Raw genomic sequence first — 21,573 nt, 5'->3', positions numbered from 1 at the left:
GTGATTAGGGGAAAAGGAAAGAAAAAAGATAATTTAATGTTTCATATATTCCAGTTTTCTATTGCTACAGAACAAACTGCCCTAAAATTAAGTGGCTGAAAACATTTGTTTATTATTATCTCTCATAGTTCTTTGGATTAACTGGTTTCAGCAGGGTGAGTATTGCTTTGGGATTCTCATGTAGTTGCAGTCAGATACTAGCTGAGAGTTTAGTCATCTGAAGGTTTGCCTAGCATGAAAATTTCACACAGTCACTCTGCTAGATTCTTCCTGGCCAAGCAAGTCATTAAGGTCAGCCCAGATTCAGTAGGGGAAGTAGACACCATCACTTGGTGTGGGAGTAGCATGTGGGCATAGGGAGAAAAAGAATTGATGGTGGCTGCCTTTGGAAACCAGCTATCACAGCATGATTGATAAAGTTGTTTCAATTTAAGTTCCACATCGTTAATAGTTTACAACATGTATCTGTAACAGCCAAATATTGCTCCTGTTGTTTTTTTGGTTATTTTATTTGCGTACTTGTACATTGTATTACTTAGAATGCTGAATGTATTTGCCCAGTTTTTGGCTCATTTTTTGCTTAGGTTCATTCATGGGATTGGACGATCGGGTGATATTTCTGCTGTGCAACCAAAAGCTGCAGGCTCTAGCCTTTTGAACAAAATTACCAATTCTTTGGTCCTGGACATTATCAAGCTGGCTGGTATGTACTATCTTAATCATAATACTTTTGGCTGACTGGACACACAACACACCATTGACACATTTCCTTTATTATTGCCCTTTTCCAAAAAAGAGTATTTTTAAAAAATAAAATATCTTAGAATAAGATAGAAAATCAGAGCCATAAGCCCAGAAGTTGAATTTGGCATTGAACTTCCTGGGAGTGAGTACAGAAACAGAAGCAATAGGGCTACAACTTTTATTAGTTTGTAGATGAAGTATATTATTTCTTCAAGAAGGGTGCTGGGTATTTAGTGGGATAACAGATTTCCGTTTTGCTTCTTATTTGTAGGTGCCCATACAGTAGCCAACTGCTTTGTAGTTCCTATGGCAACTGGTATGAGTCTAACCCTATGTTTCTTAACATTACGACACAAAAGACCAAAGGCAAAGTATATTATATGGCCACGAATAGACCAGAAGTCCTGCTTTAAATCCATGATCACTGCAGGTAAGAGAACTGTCATATATAATGTGTTAAACATCACAATTAGAAAATTCAGACTTCTTATATAAATATAGATAAGTGAAAAATAAACTAAATCTGTACCCTATTGCTTTTTTTAAAGAAAAAATTGTGGTAAAATATATGTAAAAAAATTTAGTGTTTGTATTGCTTTATGTAACTTTTAAGTTTATGGATAAATATCTACCATAAAATATTACTCAATTATTACTTGTTGAGGGACCTTTGCTTATATGCTAGTTAAGCGTCCTGTTTTAATTGAAAGTGTGAAAACAATTTTTATCTTTAAATTATGAAAAATTTACAGTATACATTTTGTTTTAATAGAAGGCTTTTGTAGGCTGTGAGATGAATCAGTGACCCTTAGGCTGCTGAAATTTATTATGTTTTTCTTTGGAGATAAAACATTAAGTGGATGATTGTGATTTGTTTCAGTAATTGAATTATATTATTATTTATGTCCTGTCTGAAATAAAGTGAATTTTAAAATAAAACAAATATTGCCAGAGAATGAGTGGACTTACTTTTCTGTGGATTGAAATCGAACTGGATTAAAGTGATCCTTTTTGTTATCAGTGTCTGTGTTATTACTTCTATAGATATCTGTTTAACTTTTATTTTCCTTACTTTCCAGAATTCATTCTTGTCATATTGAAGTGTTAAATAGACATATGGTGCTAAAATTGTGTAGTTGTCCTTCACATTATTTTGACCTTCCTTTGACTAATACCAGAAGTGAGCCGCATGTTTATTACCAGAGGAAGGTTAATCTACCAACAAAAATATTAAAGAGTTCTTGTGTAAAATAGCATGCTTCCTAGAGTTTCAGGATCTTCCCTTATTTTAGTTCACACTAACATTTTGTTTTCTGGTTGGTTAGGTTTTGAGCCTGTGGTGATAGAAAATGTTTTGGAAGGTGACGAGCTGCGTACAGACCTGCAAGCAGTAAAGGCTAAAGTCCAGGAACTTGGGCCTGATAACATTCTGTGTATTCATTCTACTACATCCTGTTTTGCTCCGAGGGTGCCTGATAGGTAAATGATCTGTGAATATTGTCTTTTAGCTGTTTATCAGTCTTTTAAATAAAGTATGATATACTAATTCTCAAATATGCTTAAATAACACTTCGTAGTAAATAGGTGAATGGCCTGTTCTAAGAGAACAGATTGACCTTGTGGAGAAATAGGGGAGTGGCTTGGGAAAATAAACATTTGAAATAGAACAAGGAAAACAACTAGTATGGGTTGGGAGCGCCCTTTATCACCGAGTAGATGCAGGCCATCTTTGTTTTCTTGCTCTTTATCCTGTTTCTGGTTTCTTAGCATCTTTTTTCTTATTATTTAATAGAAGCTTCTTTTCTAAGATAAATATTGGGTTTACTTCTTTTCATTGCTATCAGTGTTAATTAAAAAATATTTAGGGTTGTTCACTTTCAAATTTCTGTAATTGGAAGATTAACTCAGATGTATACTTACATGTGCATAGTGGTTGTCATTGTCTACATTTTGGGAACGATATAAACATAAAAAAAAGCAAAAAAGAAAGAAAGCAAATGTTTACTTTTCTAAAGGATAGTCACAGATTTTTATTCTGCAAATGTAATAGACTCAGGTTTGGTAATAAGATTTCTGGTTTTGACTACAATTTTTTTTGGTTCATTTTAACATTTTGAATGGAAGTGGTAATAATTTGTAAGAACTATATTGACTTTGGACTTTTCTTGTAGCATAAAGTTATACTTTGGTTTTAATTCATGGAATCACATTATTTGGCAGTGATGAATGCCATGTTGGCTTTTATTATCTTATAGGCAGATTGTAGGAGACAGTTTTTAAACTAGGCTCTTAAAAATTTACCTTGTTACATTCATGAGCCTGCGAACTCTATTTTAAGATTACTTTGCATATGCTATTGTGGTTTATTCATCACTTACCAATCAGATTTCAAATTTGTATTGAAATATTAAATACGCATCTTTTTTTAGTGATGGTTTTGATATCTATAAAATTTTTAATGTGATAGAAATCACATTTTGAAAAACAGCATATGGATATTTGTATTAATTGGATTATTTATCCTTGTGGATACTTTCCTTTTGTTTCATTTTGACTAATGTCTTTTGAATTTTATAGTATGCCTGGCACAGTGTTAAGTGTTCTACCTGTATTATCTCCTTTAGAAAAAATTTCATACAGTTTTTTATCAGTTAGAAAAATTTTAATTTGTCATTGTTGTGTAATGAATATTTCTGAGTAGGAGTGAAGTAGGAAAAGGGTGATGCACAGTAATGTTTGAATTTCTGACTTTATTAAGTTTTAAAACTATGTTTTGATTTTTTTTACATCAAGCTTTATTCCTTTATAGTCTTAATTTTTTGGGTGCAGTATACATTTTGTTTTTATTAGTTATTTAATCAGACAAAAAGTATTGTGGAGGAAATTCACTTAAAGGAAATGTTACAAAAAAGAAGAGTATTTCTTCTAACTGATAAACACCTTACATTGGCTTCTAAGTTAGAAAACAGTTTGATTCATATGAAAAATATTTTTTCTGTTTCTTCTTTCATTTAAATACTTTTTTGAAACACACCCTAACCATTAACAGATCTAAGTAATTCAGATTATTTAAAACTACTCACAAGTGATTTTTTTTAATTTTTTAAATAGAATGTAGTGTTATAGAGCCTTATTTTCAAAGAAGTCCTTTATTAAGGAATATTTTCATTAGAACATGCACCCTTTATTTTATGAAGAAAATACTTCTGTGTATCCCAGAAGGTCTGTTATGTAAAAAAAAATCATCTGATTAGTTTGAAGTAACAAAAATGATTTTTGTGTCTATTTGTAGGGTTTGTAAAAATGAGTGATAAAATGAGTTTTGAGTTCATGAGACTTCAAGGAAGCAAATTGATAACTCGCTTTTGGTCTGAGGCAAACTGGACAAAAAAAGAAAACTTGTGACAGATGAACATAATAGTATTATTCCTCCTTATAGTTAGCAATATATTAATGACATCTAGTAGGTAAAGAACATGTGTTATGCGTAAATAGGTAATTCAGACTATATATTTGAAATATATCCTGTTGGAAAGGACTTTACTTGTATAAAAATGCTTTCAAATTCTTTATACTTTAGAGAGAAAACTTTTAATAACTTTTCTAAAACATAGGATTTAGTTTTACTTTCATAGCAGGAGGACATTTCTATTAAAGATGAGCTCAGTCACAAGAAGTATTTGGCTTTGTGAAAGAACATCTATTTATTATGCTCTCACTGAAATTTATTACCTTACTTTGCATAAAGTTAGACTGTCAAATTAGATTAATATGAGAGGTGTAAAATGAAAAAGTAAGAGTAGATAAGGGTGGATTTAAAACCAGTAGCTATTTAAAAGATTCCTCAGTATTCAAGTTGTTGGAAAATGTTATTTTGGTAATGACACATTTTAATGTTCTGTATTTTTTAATACATTAAAGTCTATTTGAGAATGCATTTTTTATTTTATGAGATGTTTAATGTGAGATTTCTTAAGATTTCCAGAGTTGCTAATTATTTTGCAGATACAAGCTTCAGAATGGTAAGCAACCAAAAGTGTTGGGAGAAAAAGCTCATACCACCTTGTGAGGGTCATTATCAATAATCTTCTGGCTTTCTATTTAGGGAATTTTTAATTTTAAGATGATTTAAAAGTTACCATCTCCATAAATTTTTGTATTTTTTTCCATTTATTGATAACATTAACAGCTTTTTTAGGTTTATTCGAAAGAGCTTGCTATGTATTTCCTAGTTTACTGCAATAGAAATCTCAGTGTTTATCGTTTTTTCCCTTGGTGTACATTAAGGATAACTATTAATTTTTTTTTTTAAGTTTCTGCACTATCATTTATAAAGCACAGTGTGAGTATGCCTTTCTATTGAATATTTATGTTTATAGACTAGAAGAACTGGCTGTGATTTGTGCTAATTTTGGCATTCCACATATAGTCAATAATGCTTATGGAGTGCAGTCTTCAAAGTGTATGCACCTCATTCAGCAGGTAAGAATTTAAAATGATATATATGTCAAGGAAAAATTCATTTTCACATATTATAGGATTGTTACTTTTTCTACAAATTGATAGAGTAAAAACAGTTATTTATCACCATCTGCTTTAGGGAGTATTAGGAATCTGCATCTGATAATCTCTCAGTCAAAGTCATTATTCTTTGTACTATGGTGGTAATTGGACTGATAGCTTTGGTAGTAGACTAGAATCAACATAGAGATACTTTAGTAGTTTAGCTTTTAACTTTCTGAGAATGTTTCATTCTCATTTTTCTAATATACTAGATTATACCATTTTTAAAAATATGTGATTTCTTCTATATTTAAGGAATTATTGTACCTTATTATCTTAGGCTAGAAATGACTTCATTTATAAACATTCTAGTATAGCTATGGAATTGGCAGGTTTTTGTATTATTTTTTAAGCATCAACTAGATTCTGGTCATTTGTTTTAGGTTCTAATTTTGAAATTATGTCTGTGTTTCCCATGTCACTTATAGTAAGAACTATGGCCTGCAAGGCTTTGTATATTAAGGCCTTTGCTGATTTACTGATTTCATTTTCTACTGCTTTCCGTTTGCCTTCTCTGCTCCAACCACCCTTGCTGCCTTTCTTTTCTTCCATTTCGTCGTATGTGTGCATTTCCAGGCTTTTGCTCTTGCTTATCCCACTCACTGGACTGCTCTTCTAGAGAGCTGCATAACTTTCTTTAGGTCAGTGAGACTTCCTCAGAAACTCTATATGTGATTGTTATTATTGACAATCAATAACTGATTACTGAACCAAGCGAATGAATAAATGAAATACTGTGTTTATTTATGCAGGTATGTTACAGGCTATATAGTTTATATGCATAATGTTGTTAATATATATACTCAGTTTTGACATACATGTCAAACCCTATCTAACACCTCCCCTTTCTCACTAGCATTTTCTACTTTTTTATTTCTATTTTTGAGATTAGGGTCTCACTCTGTTGCCCATGTTGGAGTGTAGTGGTGCATTTGCAGTTCACAGCAGCCTCAACCTCCCAGGCTCAAGTGATCTTCCTACTTCAGCCTCCCGGGTAGCTGGGACCACAGGTGTGCGCCACCAACCCCAGCCAACTTTCTGTATTTTTTCTAAAGATGAGGTTTTGTCATGTGGCCCTGGCTGGTCTTGAACCCATGGGCTCAAGCGAGCCTCCCACCTTGGCCTCCCAAATTGCTGGGATTATAGATGGGAGCCACTGTGTCTAGCCCTTGCTAGCATTTTCTATCTCTCTCTCTCTTTTTTTACCATGTTCATTGATTTTAAGATGTAGTGTTCTACATTTTGACATTTGAAATTGTGATGTCTTATAGTCAGTGGTGTCTTACAATGTTAACAGGTAATGTTTTTTCTTAGTGACATATAAAATAATGATGCTTTTTAAAATTGTTGACTTTTTGCTATTTTTCTCCAGAACACTTATCAACACTTGATGTAATGTTTGTTTATTGTCTAGTTATTGACAGTAATTAGAATTAAGGTTCTGTTGGGGGTAGAAGGTAGAACTTTGTTTTGTTCACTGCTGTGCCCTCAATACTTAAGACAGAATTTGGTACATAATGGACAATCAATAACTGGTTATTAAATAGAGTCAGTGAATAAATGAAGTATTGTATTTATGCATGTATGATATGGGCTACATAGTTTGTGTGCGTAATGATGTTAATATACATATTCAGTTTTGACATACATGTGATTTGTGTTATGTGGGCATAAGTTATTCACAGATTACCTGTGGCCTGCTCCAATATGGTAAATGCTCTGAAGCACAATAGATAACTATCTAGTTATTTTTTTGTCTTTTATGTCATTTTGAGTATATCAGTATCATCTTTTACATAAATGTGGTTTATATGAAATAGTAATCGCTGGTTTGCTTAATTTCTTTACTGAAGTTTGTATCAGTTAGTATGTCATTGGCAGCAAGTAACAGAAACTCAACTCAAGGTGCATTAAACCAATAAGGAAATGGATTAATTTATGTAGCAAGTCCAGAGGTGGCTTGGATTGTAGGCATGGCATGTCAGGATTTCTTAAAACGTTTAGAGAAAGACTGTTTACCATTTCCTTGGTATTTCTTTTTGTTACACCCTAACTTTTTAAGGCTTCTTCACTTAATCTATACTAGATTGTATCTAACTCGTATGGTCATAGAGGAAGGGTGTACAATTTTCTACACTGGAAATCTTGAAGAACATTTTATTTCAGTGATTGATTTTTATTCCTCCCCTCCCTTTCCTCCTTGCTCTTCTTCTCTGTAGTTTTTAGCAGCTTCTCTTCTTTTAAAAGTCAAATACCATCATTACTAAAAGTTTAGGAAAATGAGGAAGGAGTAGAAGATAATTCATAACACTATAACCCTAAGAAATACCCTTAACAATTTATATATTTACTTTTTCTCGTTTCATATGCATATTGCTTTTACATAGTCATATTAATTGTGTACATTTAATTTTTTAACATTATATTTCTGTACTCTCCAGATGCCTGTAAAGTCTTCATAATGATCATTTTAATGATACTCATAACATATTTTTAAATACTAGAAAATTTGGTGGTGCACTTGAAGAGATTAAAACTAAAAGAGGCTGGGTATAGTGGCTCACTCCTGTAATTCCAGTATTTTAGAAGGCCGAAGCTTGCAGATCACTTGAGGCTAGGAGTTTGAGACCTCCCTGGGCAACAAAGTGAGACTCCATCTCTACAAAACTAAAATTAGGAAAAAATAATCTGGGTGTGGTGATGTGTTCTTGTAATCCCAGCTATGTGGGAGGCAGAGGCAGGAAGATTAATTGAGCGTAGGAGTTCGAGGTTATGGTGACTGATGATCACACCACTGTACTCCAGCCTGGGTAACCGAGTGAGACCATCTCTTTAAAAAAAAAGACAAAAAAAAAAGCTCCAGAATACGATAAGAAAGCTGCCCTTGGAGCTGTGCATCTTCAATACTCTGCTTTGTCATTACCTCTCTGCATTTGTGAGGCGATTTTACTAACATTTTAACCAAAGCATAAAACTATAAGTTGGGTGAATAAACTTTTAAATGCAGACATTGTTGCAGATAATGTATTACCTTCTAAAGTTGACATTCCTTTAAAAATTTTTCTTTGATACATAATATTTGGATATATTTATGGAGTGCATATGATATTTTGATACATGTACAGATTATGTGATGGTTAAGTCAGAGTATTTAGGCTATACCAAGAAGAGAGGAACATTTCATATCCTCTCTTCTTGGTATTTTGAAATATACAATATGTTGTTGTTAACTGTAGTATCTTTACTGTGCTGTTGAACATGAGAACTTATTAAATTGGACATTCCTTTAAAACAAAAAGAGCAAATACATAAACATTCTATTTTTCCCAAATTGGCGTTCACCAAAAGAGTTTGTGGCACTATTGATTTAAATCAAATAAATACTTGAGTCTTATTGAGTGCTGGTTGCTGTTTCATGACAGTCTAAAAAATTACAGTTAGCTTTAATTCATCTCAATAGTCCTTATTGTTAATATTTACCATTTACTACACTTTCCATGTGTCAGGCATCTTACTAGGCTTTTAAAGTTGTTAACTGAGACCTAACAATTTTAGGTGTACTACTACTTCCCATTCTGCACGCAGAGAAATAAACTAAATGGGGTTAAGTGACTTGCCCAGGGTCTGTAGCTACAAAATAGCCCATCTAGTTCAGTGTGACTCCAAAGTCCCATTTTTCTGTTGAAAAACAAAGTGCTAATACCGTAAGTCTTTTCTTGAGAAAATAATATTACAATAAATATATGAAGAAAAACTATAAAATGTTTTTTATTTTTATTAAGATGTTTTTAATTTTTTTTATTTTTAAGGAGAGACCCCAGAATACCTTAATACTGAGCATATAGAGTGTTCTGTATGCACATGTAGCCCCCAGGGAAGTTAGTTTTGAATAACCTATATTTCTGTTTATATTTACTACAATGACTAAGAGATTCATGGAGTATGGATGTTAGAATAGATTAATGGAGAGGGATATAGTAAAGTCACAAAAATATGTGTATGAGACTAATTATTTGAGCCATAATGGATTGTAAAACTCCAAAAGTGTGGGAAGCAGCAACTTTGCCTATTAAGAACTTGAGGGAAGTAGGCGTTACTACTGTTTATTCACAGACCTAATTGTCACTTCATTCAACAAATGTTTACTGGGTTCCTACTTGTGTACCAGGCACGAGGGTAGGAACTGGAGATGAAATAGTGAATCCAACAAAATCTTTAACTGTCATGGAGCATTCTGTTTTTTTTGTGGGAAAGCAGACAGTAAACCTTGAGTATGACAGGTCTTGGATAAATGCTCAGGTATTTGGGAGGGAGGGATATCATTAGATGGTGTGATCTAGGAAGCGCTCTTCAAGAATGTGAGTGGAGCTCTGAATGACGTGAAGGAGGAAGCTTTGAAGCTCTCTAGATTCCAGACAGAAGCTAACAGCCAAGACTCTTAGGCAGGAGTGTGCTTGGAATGTGTGAGAAATAGCAAGGAGGCCAATATGGCTGAACCATAATGAACAAGGTGAACAGTGGTTGTAGAGCTTTAAGGTGTGTTAAGGGTTTGGGATTTGATTCTTGATAGGATCGTTGGCCGTGGAAGGATTTCAAGCAGGAAAGAGTGATGTGCTATGTGGGAAACAGACTGTAGGGAGGCAAGCGTAGAAGCTAGTGCAGCAACCCATATGAAATTTCTTGGTGGCTTTGGCCAGGGTAGTAGCTGTGAAGGTGGTAATAAATGGTTTTATTCAGATGTATTTTGAGTGTGAATTTTAGATCATATACTGGTGACTTATGTAGCTGAAAGAGGGGGTCTCTGAACCACTTCTGAGATTGGGTCTGGCCTGTTTGTTTTCTTGCCACAGAGTATGCTGCCCTTTGAATACCTTCTGTGTTTTAGTGATGGAAGGATTCTAGCAAAGTCTGGTGCACTGGTTCCTCCAGCACTTCTGCTTCCAATTTAGATTCCTGTTTCTCTCAGGAAGCCTTGGACATTACTGTTAATTCAAAAGCAACTCTGTTCCACTTATTTTTATATGCTACTACTTCACATGTTTTCCAGGATTTTTTATTCTGTTAGTCTTATCTGCTTCTGTTTTCATGTGATATGGTGAGATTTTTCTCTGATCATGGTTTATTAGGAAATTAGAAAGAAGAGGAAGAGGAAGGTTAAGATTTGAACAGTTGTATCATGGCCTCCAGAGCAGCCACTCCTCTTTCCTGCTTTGGCTGCTTTCATCTACGCCTGGATCTGGACTCTTAGATAGGCCAGCTATCTCCTCCTTCTATTCTCCCTGAGATAGTGAGGTGTGAAAATGAAGGTCAAATATGGTTATAATATTAAGAGGAATGCAGATTGTGAATACAGATTGAAAATCTGTGGCTACAGATAAAGACTATCTTAGTTGTAATTTAGATAGTATCTCTATTTTTAAGAGGAGAAAATTGAAGCACATTAGACAGAAGGTCATAGACTGTGTTGGATGGGGACCAGAACTGAGTTTTGCATTTCTAGTAGGCAAGTATTCAATTTTTCACCAGAATATTAGATTTTCACTGGAAGTTCATTTGCAGTGGAATGAAATCATCTAAGTTTATAATATTAGGGAGTATGAGTTACATAGAAACATTGCTTCTAGGATTGCCAAGAGTAATCAAATGAAATTTCCAATAAGTAATGTTAAAAGTTTTGCTTTTCTTTTTTGTTATCTCAGTGCTTAAAATGGTCATATAGGTAGTAGATTGTCCAAGCATTAAAGAGAGGCACATGTATAATTAACTCTTTGGCAACTTGGATGACTACAGTCCATTAGGTTATGGTGGCCACCCTTGAACTCACAGAGGGTGTTTAAAACCACTTAATAGTTATAGGACCCATTGTAGACATTCGTTGTCAAAAAAGGAGTACAGATGGGAGGCAAGGGATGAATTCATTCTCACTTACCCAATTTTAAGGTGTAAAGCTCCGTTTCATTAAAGTTCCCACCTGAGCTGATACTTAAACCATGTTTGCCTCACAGAGTTGTTATGAAGATTAAATGATTTATGTGTGAAAGCAGGTTGTAAATTAAAGTCCCACATGTAAGGAGCACCATCAAAAATTTTGGTTTAATACTTAAAAACATTTTATTGGCACTATAACAAAGGAAATAAAAATTTTCAATTGTTTTTTATTTCTATGCATTGTTTTAATAGTGTTTATTTTTAGTCTAAGGTAGAGTTGACAAACATTGTATATATTTACGGTGTACAATTTGATGTATGTACAATATATACATTCAATGCATGTATATATTGTGAAATGGTTAAATCAGGCTAATATATTAATTACCCCAATACAATTTTTTGTTATGGTGTTCATTTGCTAATAGCAGTTGTCTGTTTTCCAACTAATATGTACTATTATATTGATTCTAGGGGGCTCGAGTTGGTAGAATAGATGCTTTTGTTCAGAGCTTGGACAAAAATTTTATGGTTCCAGTAGGTGGCGCTATAATTGCTGGCTTTAATGATTCCTTCATTCAGGAAATCAGCAAGATGTATCCAGGTAAATAAATAAACTGCTTTTCAGAAAAAGTAATAAACAAAAATCCATTTGTACATTGGCTACTGTAATAAATCTTAATTTCCAAAGCCACCGCCCTTAATCTCCTTAATGTAACGTATCCTTCTTATTTCAGGAAGAGCTTCAGCTTCACCTTCTTTAGATGTCCTTATTACTTTATTATCACTTGGATCAAATGGCTATAAGAAACTATTAAAAGAAAGAAAGGTAAGCTTTCCCTTTAGGTGTCGAATAATATTCTCAACTGGAACCGTACTCTAAATCATTGGTGTTTCTGCCTATTAGTTGCTTGCATTGGGAGGGAGATATCTAGTACGGTCTGACAGTATTTATTCAGATCTGGAGTCCCCGTAGGTGGTTTCCTATTAGTTTTTGTCAGCCTGTCTATCCAGATGTTTTGAGGAATCTTAAATAGGTGATTTTGCTTTTATTTATTTACTTGTTAGAAACTCTTGCATTAGGGACTCTTTTTCAGTAAAATTCAATTCATTTATCACTTAAAGGTAGAGGCTCTTAAAAGACAAATGGAGAAGTCATCTTTTTAGTTTTCAGGAACCTGAAAACTTGTTTAGGTGTGAGATGTCAGTCACAGGAGGAAGAACCAGCTCAGAAGTTAGCTCTATCTTTTTACACTAAAATAATAAATTTATCTCTTGTTATTATTGAATGTTGAACTGCTTGGTTATATTGGCTATGAAAAGAAAAGTAACATTTATGCTTGAAAACAGGACTTTATCTCCAACACAACTAGCTTAATTCAGGACAACTCCAAAAGACAGAGATAGTATAGCTAGGGCAGGTCAGACTGCAGTGTTTTATTCATCTTCTATGTGGGAGAGAGTGAGTCCTCTGGTGCACTTCTTATATCTGGTAACTTTCTAGTACTTAATAACAATTATAGTCCCTTATATTTATAATAGTACTTTATATATTCTAAAACATTTTCATATGTATTATTTCATAGATCTTCTCATAGCCTTATGATGAATACATAACAGAAGTTTAAAAATCTTGTGCCCCAGCCCTCTTTCCCCTGCTAATTCATTCAGTGGGAAAGTAGTTGTTTAATTGTGAGAACATTTCTTAAGATTTACGTGATACAGGAAAATATGCTCAATGGCATTAGTCATTAGGGAAATGCAAATTTAAAACTGCAATGAAAAACCACTACACACCTTTTAGCTTGGCTTATGTACCAAAATATGCAACAAGATAATGACTTTCAAATGCATTATACAAAATGAAAGAAGCCAGACTCAAATGGCTACATATTATATGGTTTCATTTATATGTCATCTGGGAAAGGGTTAAAAATATAAGGCAAGAAGAAAGATTAATGGTTGCTAAAGGATAGGGGTTGGGGAGGGAACTTTTTGGGGTGATGAAACATTTTATATCTTGATAGTGGTAGTGGTTTCATGACTGTATGTATTTGTCAAAATTAATAGAAGCGAACACCTAAAAAACAGACACCCCGAATTTTACTATATGTAAGTGAATTATACCTCAGTGAGTCTGACAATGAATTTTTATACAGTAAAAATAAAAGTCTGGGGCCGGGCGTGGTGGCTCACGCCTGTAATCCCAGCACTTTGGGAGGCCAAGGCGGGTGGATCATGAGGTCAAAAGATCGAGACCATCCTGGTCAACATGGTGAAACCCCGTCTCTACTAAAAATACAAAAAATTAGCTGGGCATGGTGGCATGTGCCTGCAATCCCAGCTACTCAGGAGGCTGAGGCAGGAGAATTGCCTGAACCCAGGAGGCGGAGGTTGCGGTGAGCCGAGATCGCGCCATTGCACTCCAGCCTGGGTAACAAGAGTGAAACTCTGTCTCAAGAATAAATAAATAAATAAATAAATAAAATAAAACTCTGGTTTTATAAACTCCAAATTGTAATCACTCGTGGTCATAGATTGTTGTAGCCAAGAGAAGACCTTGGCAAATCTTTCAAGGGAACAGATCCATGTGTCAGATGACAGCTTTCTATAGATGAGGAAAACTTGTCATCTGCTTATATGAGAGTTGAGTTGTTTCAGATGCCAGTGGTTCTGAGCTCTCGTGTAACTAGTTGTTTTATCCTGGAAAAGTTTTAAAGATTTTATTTCCCCACTTTATTTGGTGAAGGAGACAATTGCCATCTCAGGACACTTCTAGTTTTAAAAGACTCTAGAATATTTCTTAAAAGAGTTGCTCTCTGGACTTTGGACATAATAATATGGGAATTGGTCTGTAATTTAGTAATCCAGTATAAGGCATATTGATAATATAAATCAGACATTTTGTAAATTTGACTTTTTCTTTTTTTTTAAGGTGGCATTTCACCATGGTGGCCAGGCTGGTCTTGAACTCCTGACCTCAGGTGATCCACCCACCTCGGCCTCCCAAAGTGCTAGGATTACTGACGTGAGCCACAGTGTCCGGCCGACTTTTTCTTCTTAACACATGATCTCTTCAGTTTCGTGTTACCTCATACCCATTTCTACCCTTATCAGGCTGTCTTGGCTTCCTTCTTTGCATCTGAATGAACACTTAAAATAGTGTGGTCTATAGTATGGAAATGCAAAGGTAAAGTTGAATGTGGGGAAAGATTCATTCAGTAAATACTTAACTTGCTGTATGTTTAATGAGCACATAGTATGTGTCAGGCATATAGATGTATAAAGATACAGCAGTCAATACAGTAGATAAAGATACTTGCTCTTGTGGAGCACACATTGCCTATGGGGGAAACCAGCAATAAACAGGCAACATAATACAGAAATTACAAAGTTTGCTTAAAGATGAAAAGTAGTATGGAAAAAGGCAAGAACAGATTAAGGAGAATTTGGGATGATGTGGTGGTGGTGGGAACTGATTTTTAAATACAGTGGTTAGGGCAGGCCTCGTTGAGAAGGTGGCTTTTTTTTTAGACAGTCTCACTCTGTCCACCAGGCTGGAGTGCAGTGGTGTTATCTTGGCTCATTGCAACCTCCGCCTTCTGAGTTCAAGTGATCCTCCTACCTCAGCCTCCTGAGTAGCTGGGATTATAGGTGTGTGCCACCATGCCCAGCTAGTTTTGATATTTTTAGTAGAGACAGGGGTTTTCCATGTCGGCCAGGCTGGTCTTGAACTCCTGACCTCACGTGATCCACCTACCTTGGCCTCCCAGAGTGCTGGGATTATAGGCATGGATCTCTGTGCCCAGCCCAAGACCATGATATTTGAGTGAACTTGAAGTTTGAGGGAATATACACATATGGTGGTGAAGTGTGTGTCAGGCAGAAAGCCAGTATCAGGACCGTAGGCCAGATGTAGACCTTGTGTATTTGAGAAGCAGCAAGGAGGCCAGTGTGGCTGGAGCAAGGAGGAGAACTGTGGGAGTTAAGTTCAGGGTGGTAATGAGGGTGGGGCTGATCATGTGGGGCCTTCTAGGCCACAGTAAGGTGTCTGTGTCTCCTACTCTGAGTGAAATGGGGAGCCATTGGAGGGTTCGAATTGAGTAGAATGATCTAACATGCTTTGAATCCTCACATTGATTGCTGTTTTGATAACAGATTAGTGGGACAAGGGTAGAAGCTGGATGGATACTTCTAACTTAGGAGCTTTTTATAGTAGTCAAGAAGTGATATTGGCTGGGAGCTAGATGGTGGCAGTAGAGGTAATAAGAAGCGGTTAGAGTGTAGGTTTGTGTTAAAGATTGAGTGAGTAGGAGTTCCTGGTGGGTGTTAGAGACAGGTAAAGAATAACTGAGATTTTCTGAGGTTTTCGAGGAAGACTAGGAGTTCAGTTTTGGACAAAATTGAATTTGAATTGACCTTAAGATAGAGTTACAAAGTAGAGAGTGGGATATGTAAGTCTAGGATCAAGAGAGAGAATTGGGCCGAAAATTAAAATTTGGAAGTTCATTGACCAAGAGACTAGATAAGATTGCAAGAGAGTGAGTCTAAGCAGAAAACAGGTATAAGGACTGAGCTCTGGGGTACTGCAGCATTAAGAGGTCTGAGAAAAACAACCAGCAAAGGAGACTTAGAAGGAGCATTCAGTTAGGAGGAAGACCATGAGTGTGGAGTCCTAAGTCTTCCCTTGGCATCCCTCAGAAACCAAAATCTGCAGATACTCAAGTCCCATATATAAAATGACATAGTATTTTCATGTAACCTATGCACATCCTCCTGTATTCCTTAAATCATCTCTAGATTACTTAGAATACTGAATACAATGTAAATATTATATAAGTAGTTGTTATACTGTATTGTTTAGAAAATAATGACAAGAGAAAAAGTCTGTGCATTTTCAGCATAGATGGAATGTTTTTTTCAAATATTTTTGATCCACACTTGGTTGAAGCTGTGGAGGCAGAACTCATAATACAGAGGACCAACTGTGTATTATGGAGGAGGGAGTGATTAGCATAGCTAATGGCACTGATAGGTCAGGTAGGGTGAGCATTAAGATTTGACCGTTGGTTAGAAAGGGTTCATGTAAAAATCATTCTTAACATAGTCTTTCCATGCGAAGCTTGTGTTTATACAAATACCATATAGGTTCTTATAAATTTATGTACATATGAAATAATTACACATAATACTGAGCACTTACTCTATGGAAGGCACTTTCTAAGTACATTTATATGTATACATTTAATCCTCAAAATATTCCTGTGAGGTGTTGTTATCCTCATTTTCAGAGGAAATAGAGAAGTAACGTATGAGGTGAATTGTGGAATATGGACTTAAATCTAGGCAATTGGGCCTCCTGTTCTCTGTCTTCACTTCTAAATTCTACTGCCTTTTTAAATAAAGATAATAATCTAGGCTGGTCGCTATGGAGCTATTTATATGGCTATAAATCTCAAGTACAGGTCTACTAATATCTAACGGAGACAAAAACAGTGAATAAATCTAGCTGCTCTGGCCAAAAAAGTTCAGTTATATTTTAGAGAGAATATATGTTGTTTGCTGGTGCAGAATCACAGTCATTGGAGAACTGCTTCTCCCTGCCTCCAGGTAGTCCTACTGAGTCTGTCAATTATAGTATTCCTTCCTTCTCTTTTGTAGGGTGGGCAAATAATCTGGCTAGCCTGGTTCACAGGCATGTGGAGATAGTGTCTTTCCGGTAGATTTGATCGATCCTTTAGAGATAGGACCTCTTGCTTTGCAGATAGTAAGCTGCAAGGATATAATCTTACAACTGCCAGCTGCCATATTACTAGCCATGCCAAGAGAGACTTCTTGAGTCTAGGGAATATAAGAAGGAAAACATAATTAAGTCATTTGAGACTCTATCCAGCCATGTCTGCTTATAGAGTGGGCTGTTAGATGAAGCAGTAAATTCCCTTCTCTGTTTTAAACTAGATTTCTAATGCTGATACTTTTGATTCCTCTTATACCTTTAAGCCCTTATATCATTAAGTCTTTCACAATGTTTCCAACATTCATTTCTTTCCATTTCCACTGCTACCACTCCCTAATTTAAGTCCTTACCACATCACACCTGATGGTTACAATAATTTACTCACACTTCTCCTGTTCCCCAACCTTGGTCTACTCTAATTTGTCATATTGTAGAGCAGTTTCAGGTTAATATTCTAAAGACGCAGCTCTTCAAGTTGTTTTGCTTTGGGTTCTGGTTGCCTGCAAGACAAAGTTCAAACTCCTTAGCCTACCATAATGATCTTTTGTAATCTGATCCCTTTTAAAAACAGTGTTGGTCCGTACTCACATATTTATTCATTCCAACAAATATTTATGTGTAGGCCCTAAAGTTAAATTCACAAACAAGACTGATTTAGTCTTTACCCCCATGGAAATTATAGTTTTGGGGGAAATTCTAGATATTAAATAGTTACAAATTCAATGGGAATTAGAAAAGGAAAGCAAGAGTGTTTGAGAGCATCTATCACCAAACCCAGCTGGGGCACCTACCCCAGCTCTGGAAGGGTCAGGGAAAGTCTCCCTGGAGAAGACAGTGCATTTATTCATTGAGAGTCATGGTGTGGTCCTAAGGTAGTACTGACAGCTAGTACAACTGTAAAACACTGAAAAGGTGTTTTAAACTGAGTCTAGAAAGCAAAGTATTGTGCAGCCATTTGAGGGTTTATGTTTTGAGTCACTTTATAAAATTAGCTTTCTTTTAGAGTAGATTCAGATTCATTAGGTTAGAAGGAGGGCTCAGACAACTGCATTTTTAGCAAAATTTTCCTGATGAATTTTGGTGCAGATTGATGTTTGATACTCTTTGTTTTGGGGCACATAGGTCACTTATATGTATAACAGAAACTTGGAGAGGAAACATACAGTGTTATAGCATTTTAACACTTATACATAGATAAATAGTATTTTATGGTATTTGAGATGGAATGCATAAATATCCCAAATATCAAAACTTGGAAATACAACATTAGTTATCTTTATTTATTTCTGATCTTTTGTAGTCTTTTTTCTTAGGTGTTTTTTTTTTCTTTTTTCGTAGCTGCTTTTTGTTTTATATTGACGACTTCTCAGATTTGGCTAAAATCATAAATTAATTAGTTTTTTTAAAATAGAAATAGGGTCTTGCTATGTTGCCTAGGCTAGTCTCGAACTCCTGGACTCAAGCCATTCTCCTCCCTTGGCCTCTCAGAGTGTTGGGGATTATAGGCATGAGCCTAACTTTATTTTTAAACTAAATAAATGGAAGATATTATGACTCTCTTATTACAAAGTAATAAGTCATTTAAAAAGTATACTTTATTATATAGATAGTAACTTTTAAGATTTTTTAAAATTTTATTTTACGTTCTGGGGTACATGTACAGGATGTGCAGGTTTGTTACATAGGTAAACATGTGCCATGGTGGTTTGTTGTACCCATCAACTCATCACCTAAGTATTGGACTGGGTGTGGTGGCTCATGCCTGTAATCCTAGCTGAGGCAGGTGGATCACCTGAGGTCAGGAGTTCAAGACCAGCCAGGCCAACATGGCAAAACCCTGTCTCTACTAAAAATATAAAAATTAGCTGGGTGTGGTGGCACACACCTGTAATCCCAGCTGAGTAGCTGGGAGGCTGAGGCAGAAGAATTGCTTCAACCTGGGAGGCAGAAGTTGTAGTGAGCCGAGATGGCGCCACTGCCCTCTAGCGGGACAACAGAGTGAGACTAGCGATTTTTCCTGATGCTCTCCCTGCAACTGCACCCCTCTGACAGGCCTCCGTGTGTGTGGTTTTCCTCCCTGTGTTCATGTGTTCTCATTGTTCAGCTCCCACTTATGAGTGAGAACATGGCGGTGTTTGGTTTTCTGTTCCTGTGTTAGTTTGCTGGGGTAGTCTTCCAGTTCCATCCATGTCCCTGCAAAGAAAGTCATTTCTTTCTTTGGCTGCATAGTATTCCATGATGTAGATGTACCACATTTTCTTTATCTAGTCTATCATTAATGGGCATTTGGGTTGATTCTATGTCTTTGCTATTGTGAGTGGTGCTGCAGTGAACATATGTGTGCATGTATCTTTATAATAGAATGATTTATATTCCTTTGGATATATATCCAGTAATGGAATTGCCGGGTCAAATGGCATTTCTGGTTCTAGATCTTTGAGGAACCCCCACACTGTTTTCCATAATGGTTGAGCCAATTTACATTCCCATCAACAGTGTAAAAGCATTCCTATTTCACTGCAACCTTGCCACCATCTGTTGTTTCTTGACTTTTTAATCGCCATTTTGACTGGCGTGAAATGGTATCTCACTGTGGCTTTGATTTGCATTTCTCTCATGATCAGTGATGTTGAGCTTTTTTTCATGTTTGTTGGTAGTATGTGTGTCTTGTTTTGAGAAGTATCTGTTCATGTCCTTTGCCTGCTTGTTAATGGGGTTGATTTTCTTCTTGTAAATTTGTTTTAAGTTCATTGTAAACTCTGGATATTAGACCTTTGTCAGATGGCTACTTTGCAAATTTTTTCCCCCATTCTGTAGGTTGTCTTTTTGCTCTGATGATAGTTTCTTTTGCTGTGCAGAAGCTCTTTTGTTTAATTAGATCACATTTGTCAATCTATGCTTTTGATGTTTTTGTCATGAAATCTTTACCTGTGCCAATATCCTGAATGGTATTGCCTGGATTTTCTTCTAGGGTTTTTATAGTTTGGGGGTTTACATTTAAGTCTTTAATCCATCTTGAGTTAATTTTTGTATAATGTGTAAGGAAGGGGTTCAGTTTCAGTTTTCTGCATATGGATAGCCAGCTCTTCCAGCACCATTTATTGAGTAGAGAATCTTTTCTACATTGCTTGTTTTTCTCAGGTTTGTCAAAAATCAGATGGTTGTAGATGTGGTCTGATTTCTGATTTCTCTATTCTGTTTCATTGGTCTATATGTCTGTTTTTGTACCAGTATGTACCAAGCTGTTTTGGTTACTGTAGTCTCGTAGTATAGTTTGAAGTCAGGTAGCATGATGCCTTTGTTCTTTTTGCTTAGGATTTTCTTGGCTATACAGACTCTTTTTTGGTTCCATATGAATAGCTTTTTTCTAATTCTGTGAAGAATGTCAATGGTAGTTTGATGGAAATAACATTGACTCTATAAATTATTTTGGGCAGTGTGGCCATTTTCATGATACTGATTCTTCCTATCCGTGAGTATGGGATGCTTTTACATTTGTTTGTGACCTCTCTAATTTCTTTGAGCAGTGGTTTGTAGTTTTCCTTGAAGAGGTCCTTCACTTCCCTTTTTAGCTGTATTCCTAGATATTTTATTTTCTTTGCAGTAATTGTGAATGGGAGTTTATTCATGATCTTTGGCTCTTTTTGTTTGTTGATGTTGTATAGGAATGCTTGTGATTTTTGCAGATTGATTTTCTATCTTGAGACTTTGCTAAAGTTGCTTATCAGCTTAAGAAACTTGGTCTGAGACAATGGGTATAGCATCTTGGTATAGTATCTTGTCATCTGCAAACAGAGACAGTTTGACTTCGTTTCTTCCTATTTAAATACCTTTATTTTTTTCTCTTGCCTGATTGCCCTGGCCAGAACTTCCAATACTTGTGGATTGGTAGTGGTGAGAGATGGCATCCTTGTCTTCAGCTGGTTTTCAAGGGGAATGCTTCCAGCTTTTGCCCATTGAGTATGGTATTGTCTGTGGGTTCGTCATAAATGGCTATTAGTATTTTGAGGTATGTTCCTTCAGTACCTAATTTATTGAGAGTTTTTAACATGATGGGGTGTTGAATTTTATCAAAGGTCTTTTCTACATCTATTGAGATGATTGTGTGGTTCTTGTCTGTAACTCTGTTTATGTGATGGATTACGTTTATTGATTTGCATATGTTGAACCAGCCTTGCATCCTGGGGATGAAACCTACTGAGTCGTGGATAAGCTTTTTGATATGCTGCTGGATTCTGTTTGCCAGGATTTTATTGAGGATTTTTGCGTCGATGTTCATCAGGGATATTGGCCTAAAGTTTTATTTTGTTTTGTTAATTTCTGCCAGGTTTTGATATCAGGATGATGTCAGCCTTGTGAAATGAGTTAGGGAGGAGACCCTCCTTTTCAGTGATTTGGGATAGTTTCAGAAGAAATGGTACCAGCTTCACTTCGTACCTCTGGAAGAATTCAGGTGTCAATCCATCTGGTCCTGGGCTGTTTTTTGTTGGTAGGCTATTAATTACTGCCTCAATTTCAGAACTTGTTATTGGTCTATTCAGGGACTCAGCTTCTTTGTGGTTCAGTCATGGGAGGGTATATGTAAGCAGGAATTTATCCAT

General features: G+C 35.7%; 1 protein-coding gene across 3 annotated transcripts in view; it reads left to right on the top strand.

Moving 5' to 3' along the window:
- The window catches only part of SEPSECS (Sep (O-phosphoserine) tRNA:Sec (selenocysteine) tRNA synthase), a 40,249-nt gene that overhangs the window by 2,706 nt on the left and 15,970 nt on the right, over positions 1 to 21,573 (top strand). For all 3 annotated transcript variants that reach the window (XR_004267126.1, XM_032273512.1, XM_032273517.1), the window contains exons 3-8: positions 585 to 703; positions 1,016 to 1,174; positions 2,070 to 2,223; positions 5,124 to 5,226; positions 11,710 to 11,839; positions 11,973 to 12,064. Coding sequence is in view for 2 of the 3 variants with exons in the window: in XM_032273512.1 (XP_032129403.1) it covers positions 585 to 703; positions 1,016 to 1,174; positions 2,070 to 2,223; positions 5,124 to 5,226; positions 11,710 to 11,839; positions 11,973 to 12,064 (757 nt within the window). In the remaining variant the exon portion in view is untranslated. The remainder of the gene's footprint in view (positions 1 to 584; positions 704 to 1,015; positions 1,175 to 2,069; positions 2,224 to 5,123; positions 5,227 to 11,709; positions 11,840 to 11,972; positions 12,065 to 21,573) is intronic.

This window comes from Sapajus apella, unplaced genomic scaffold (genome assembly GCF_009761245.1).
Source record: "Sapajus apella isolate SASKATOON/1434 unplaced genomic scaffold, GSC_monkey_1.0 scaffold5, whole genome shotgun sequence".
NCBI classification, from domain to species: domain Eukaryota; kingdom Metazoa; phylum Chordata; class Mammalia; order Primates; family Cebidae; genus Sapajus; species Sapajus apella.
Note: the sequence above shows the minus strand (reverse complement) of the source record. Positions and strands in the feature narration are given on the sequence as shown.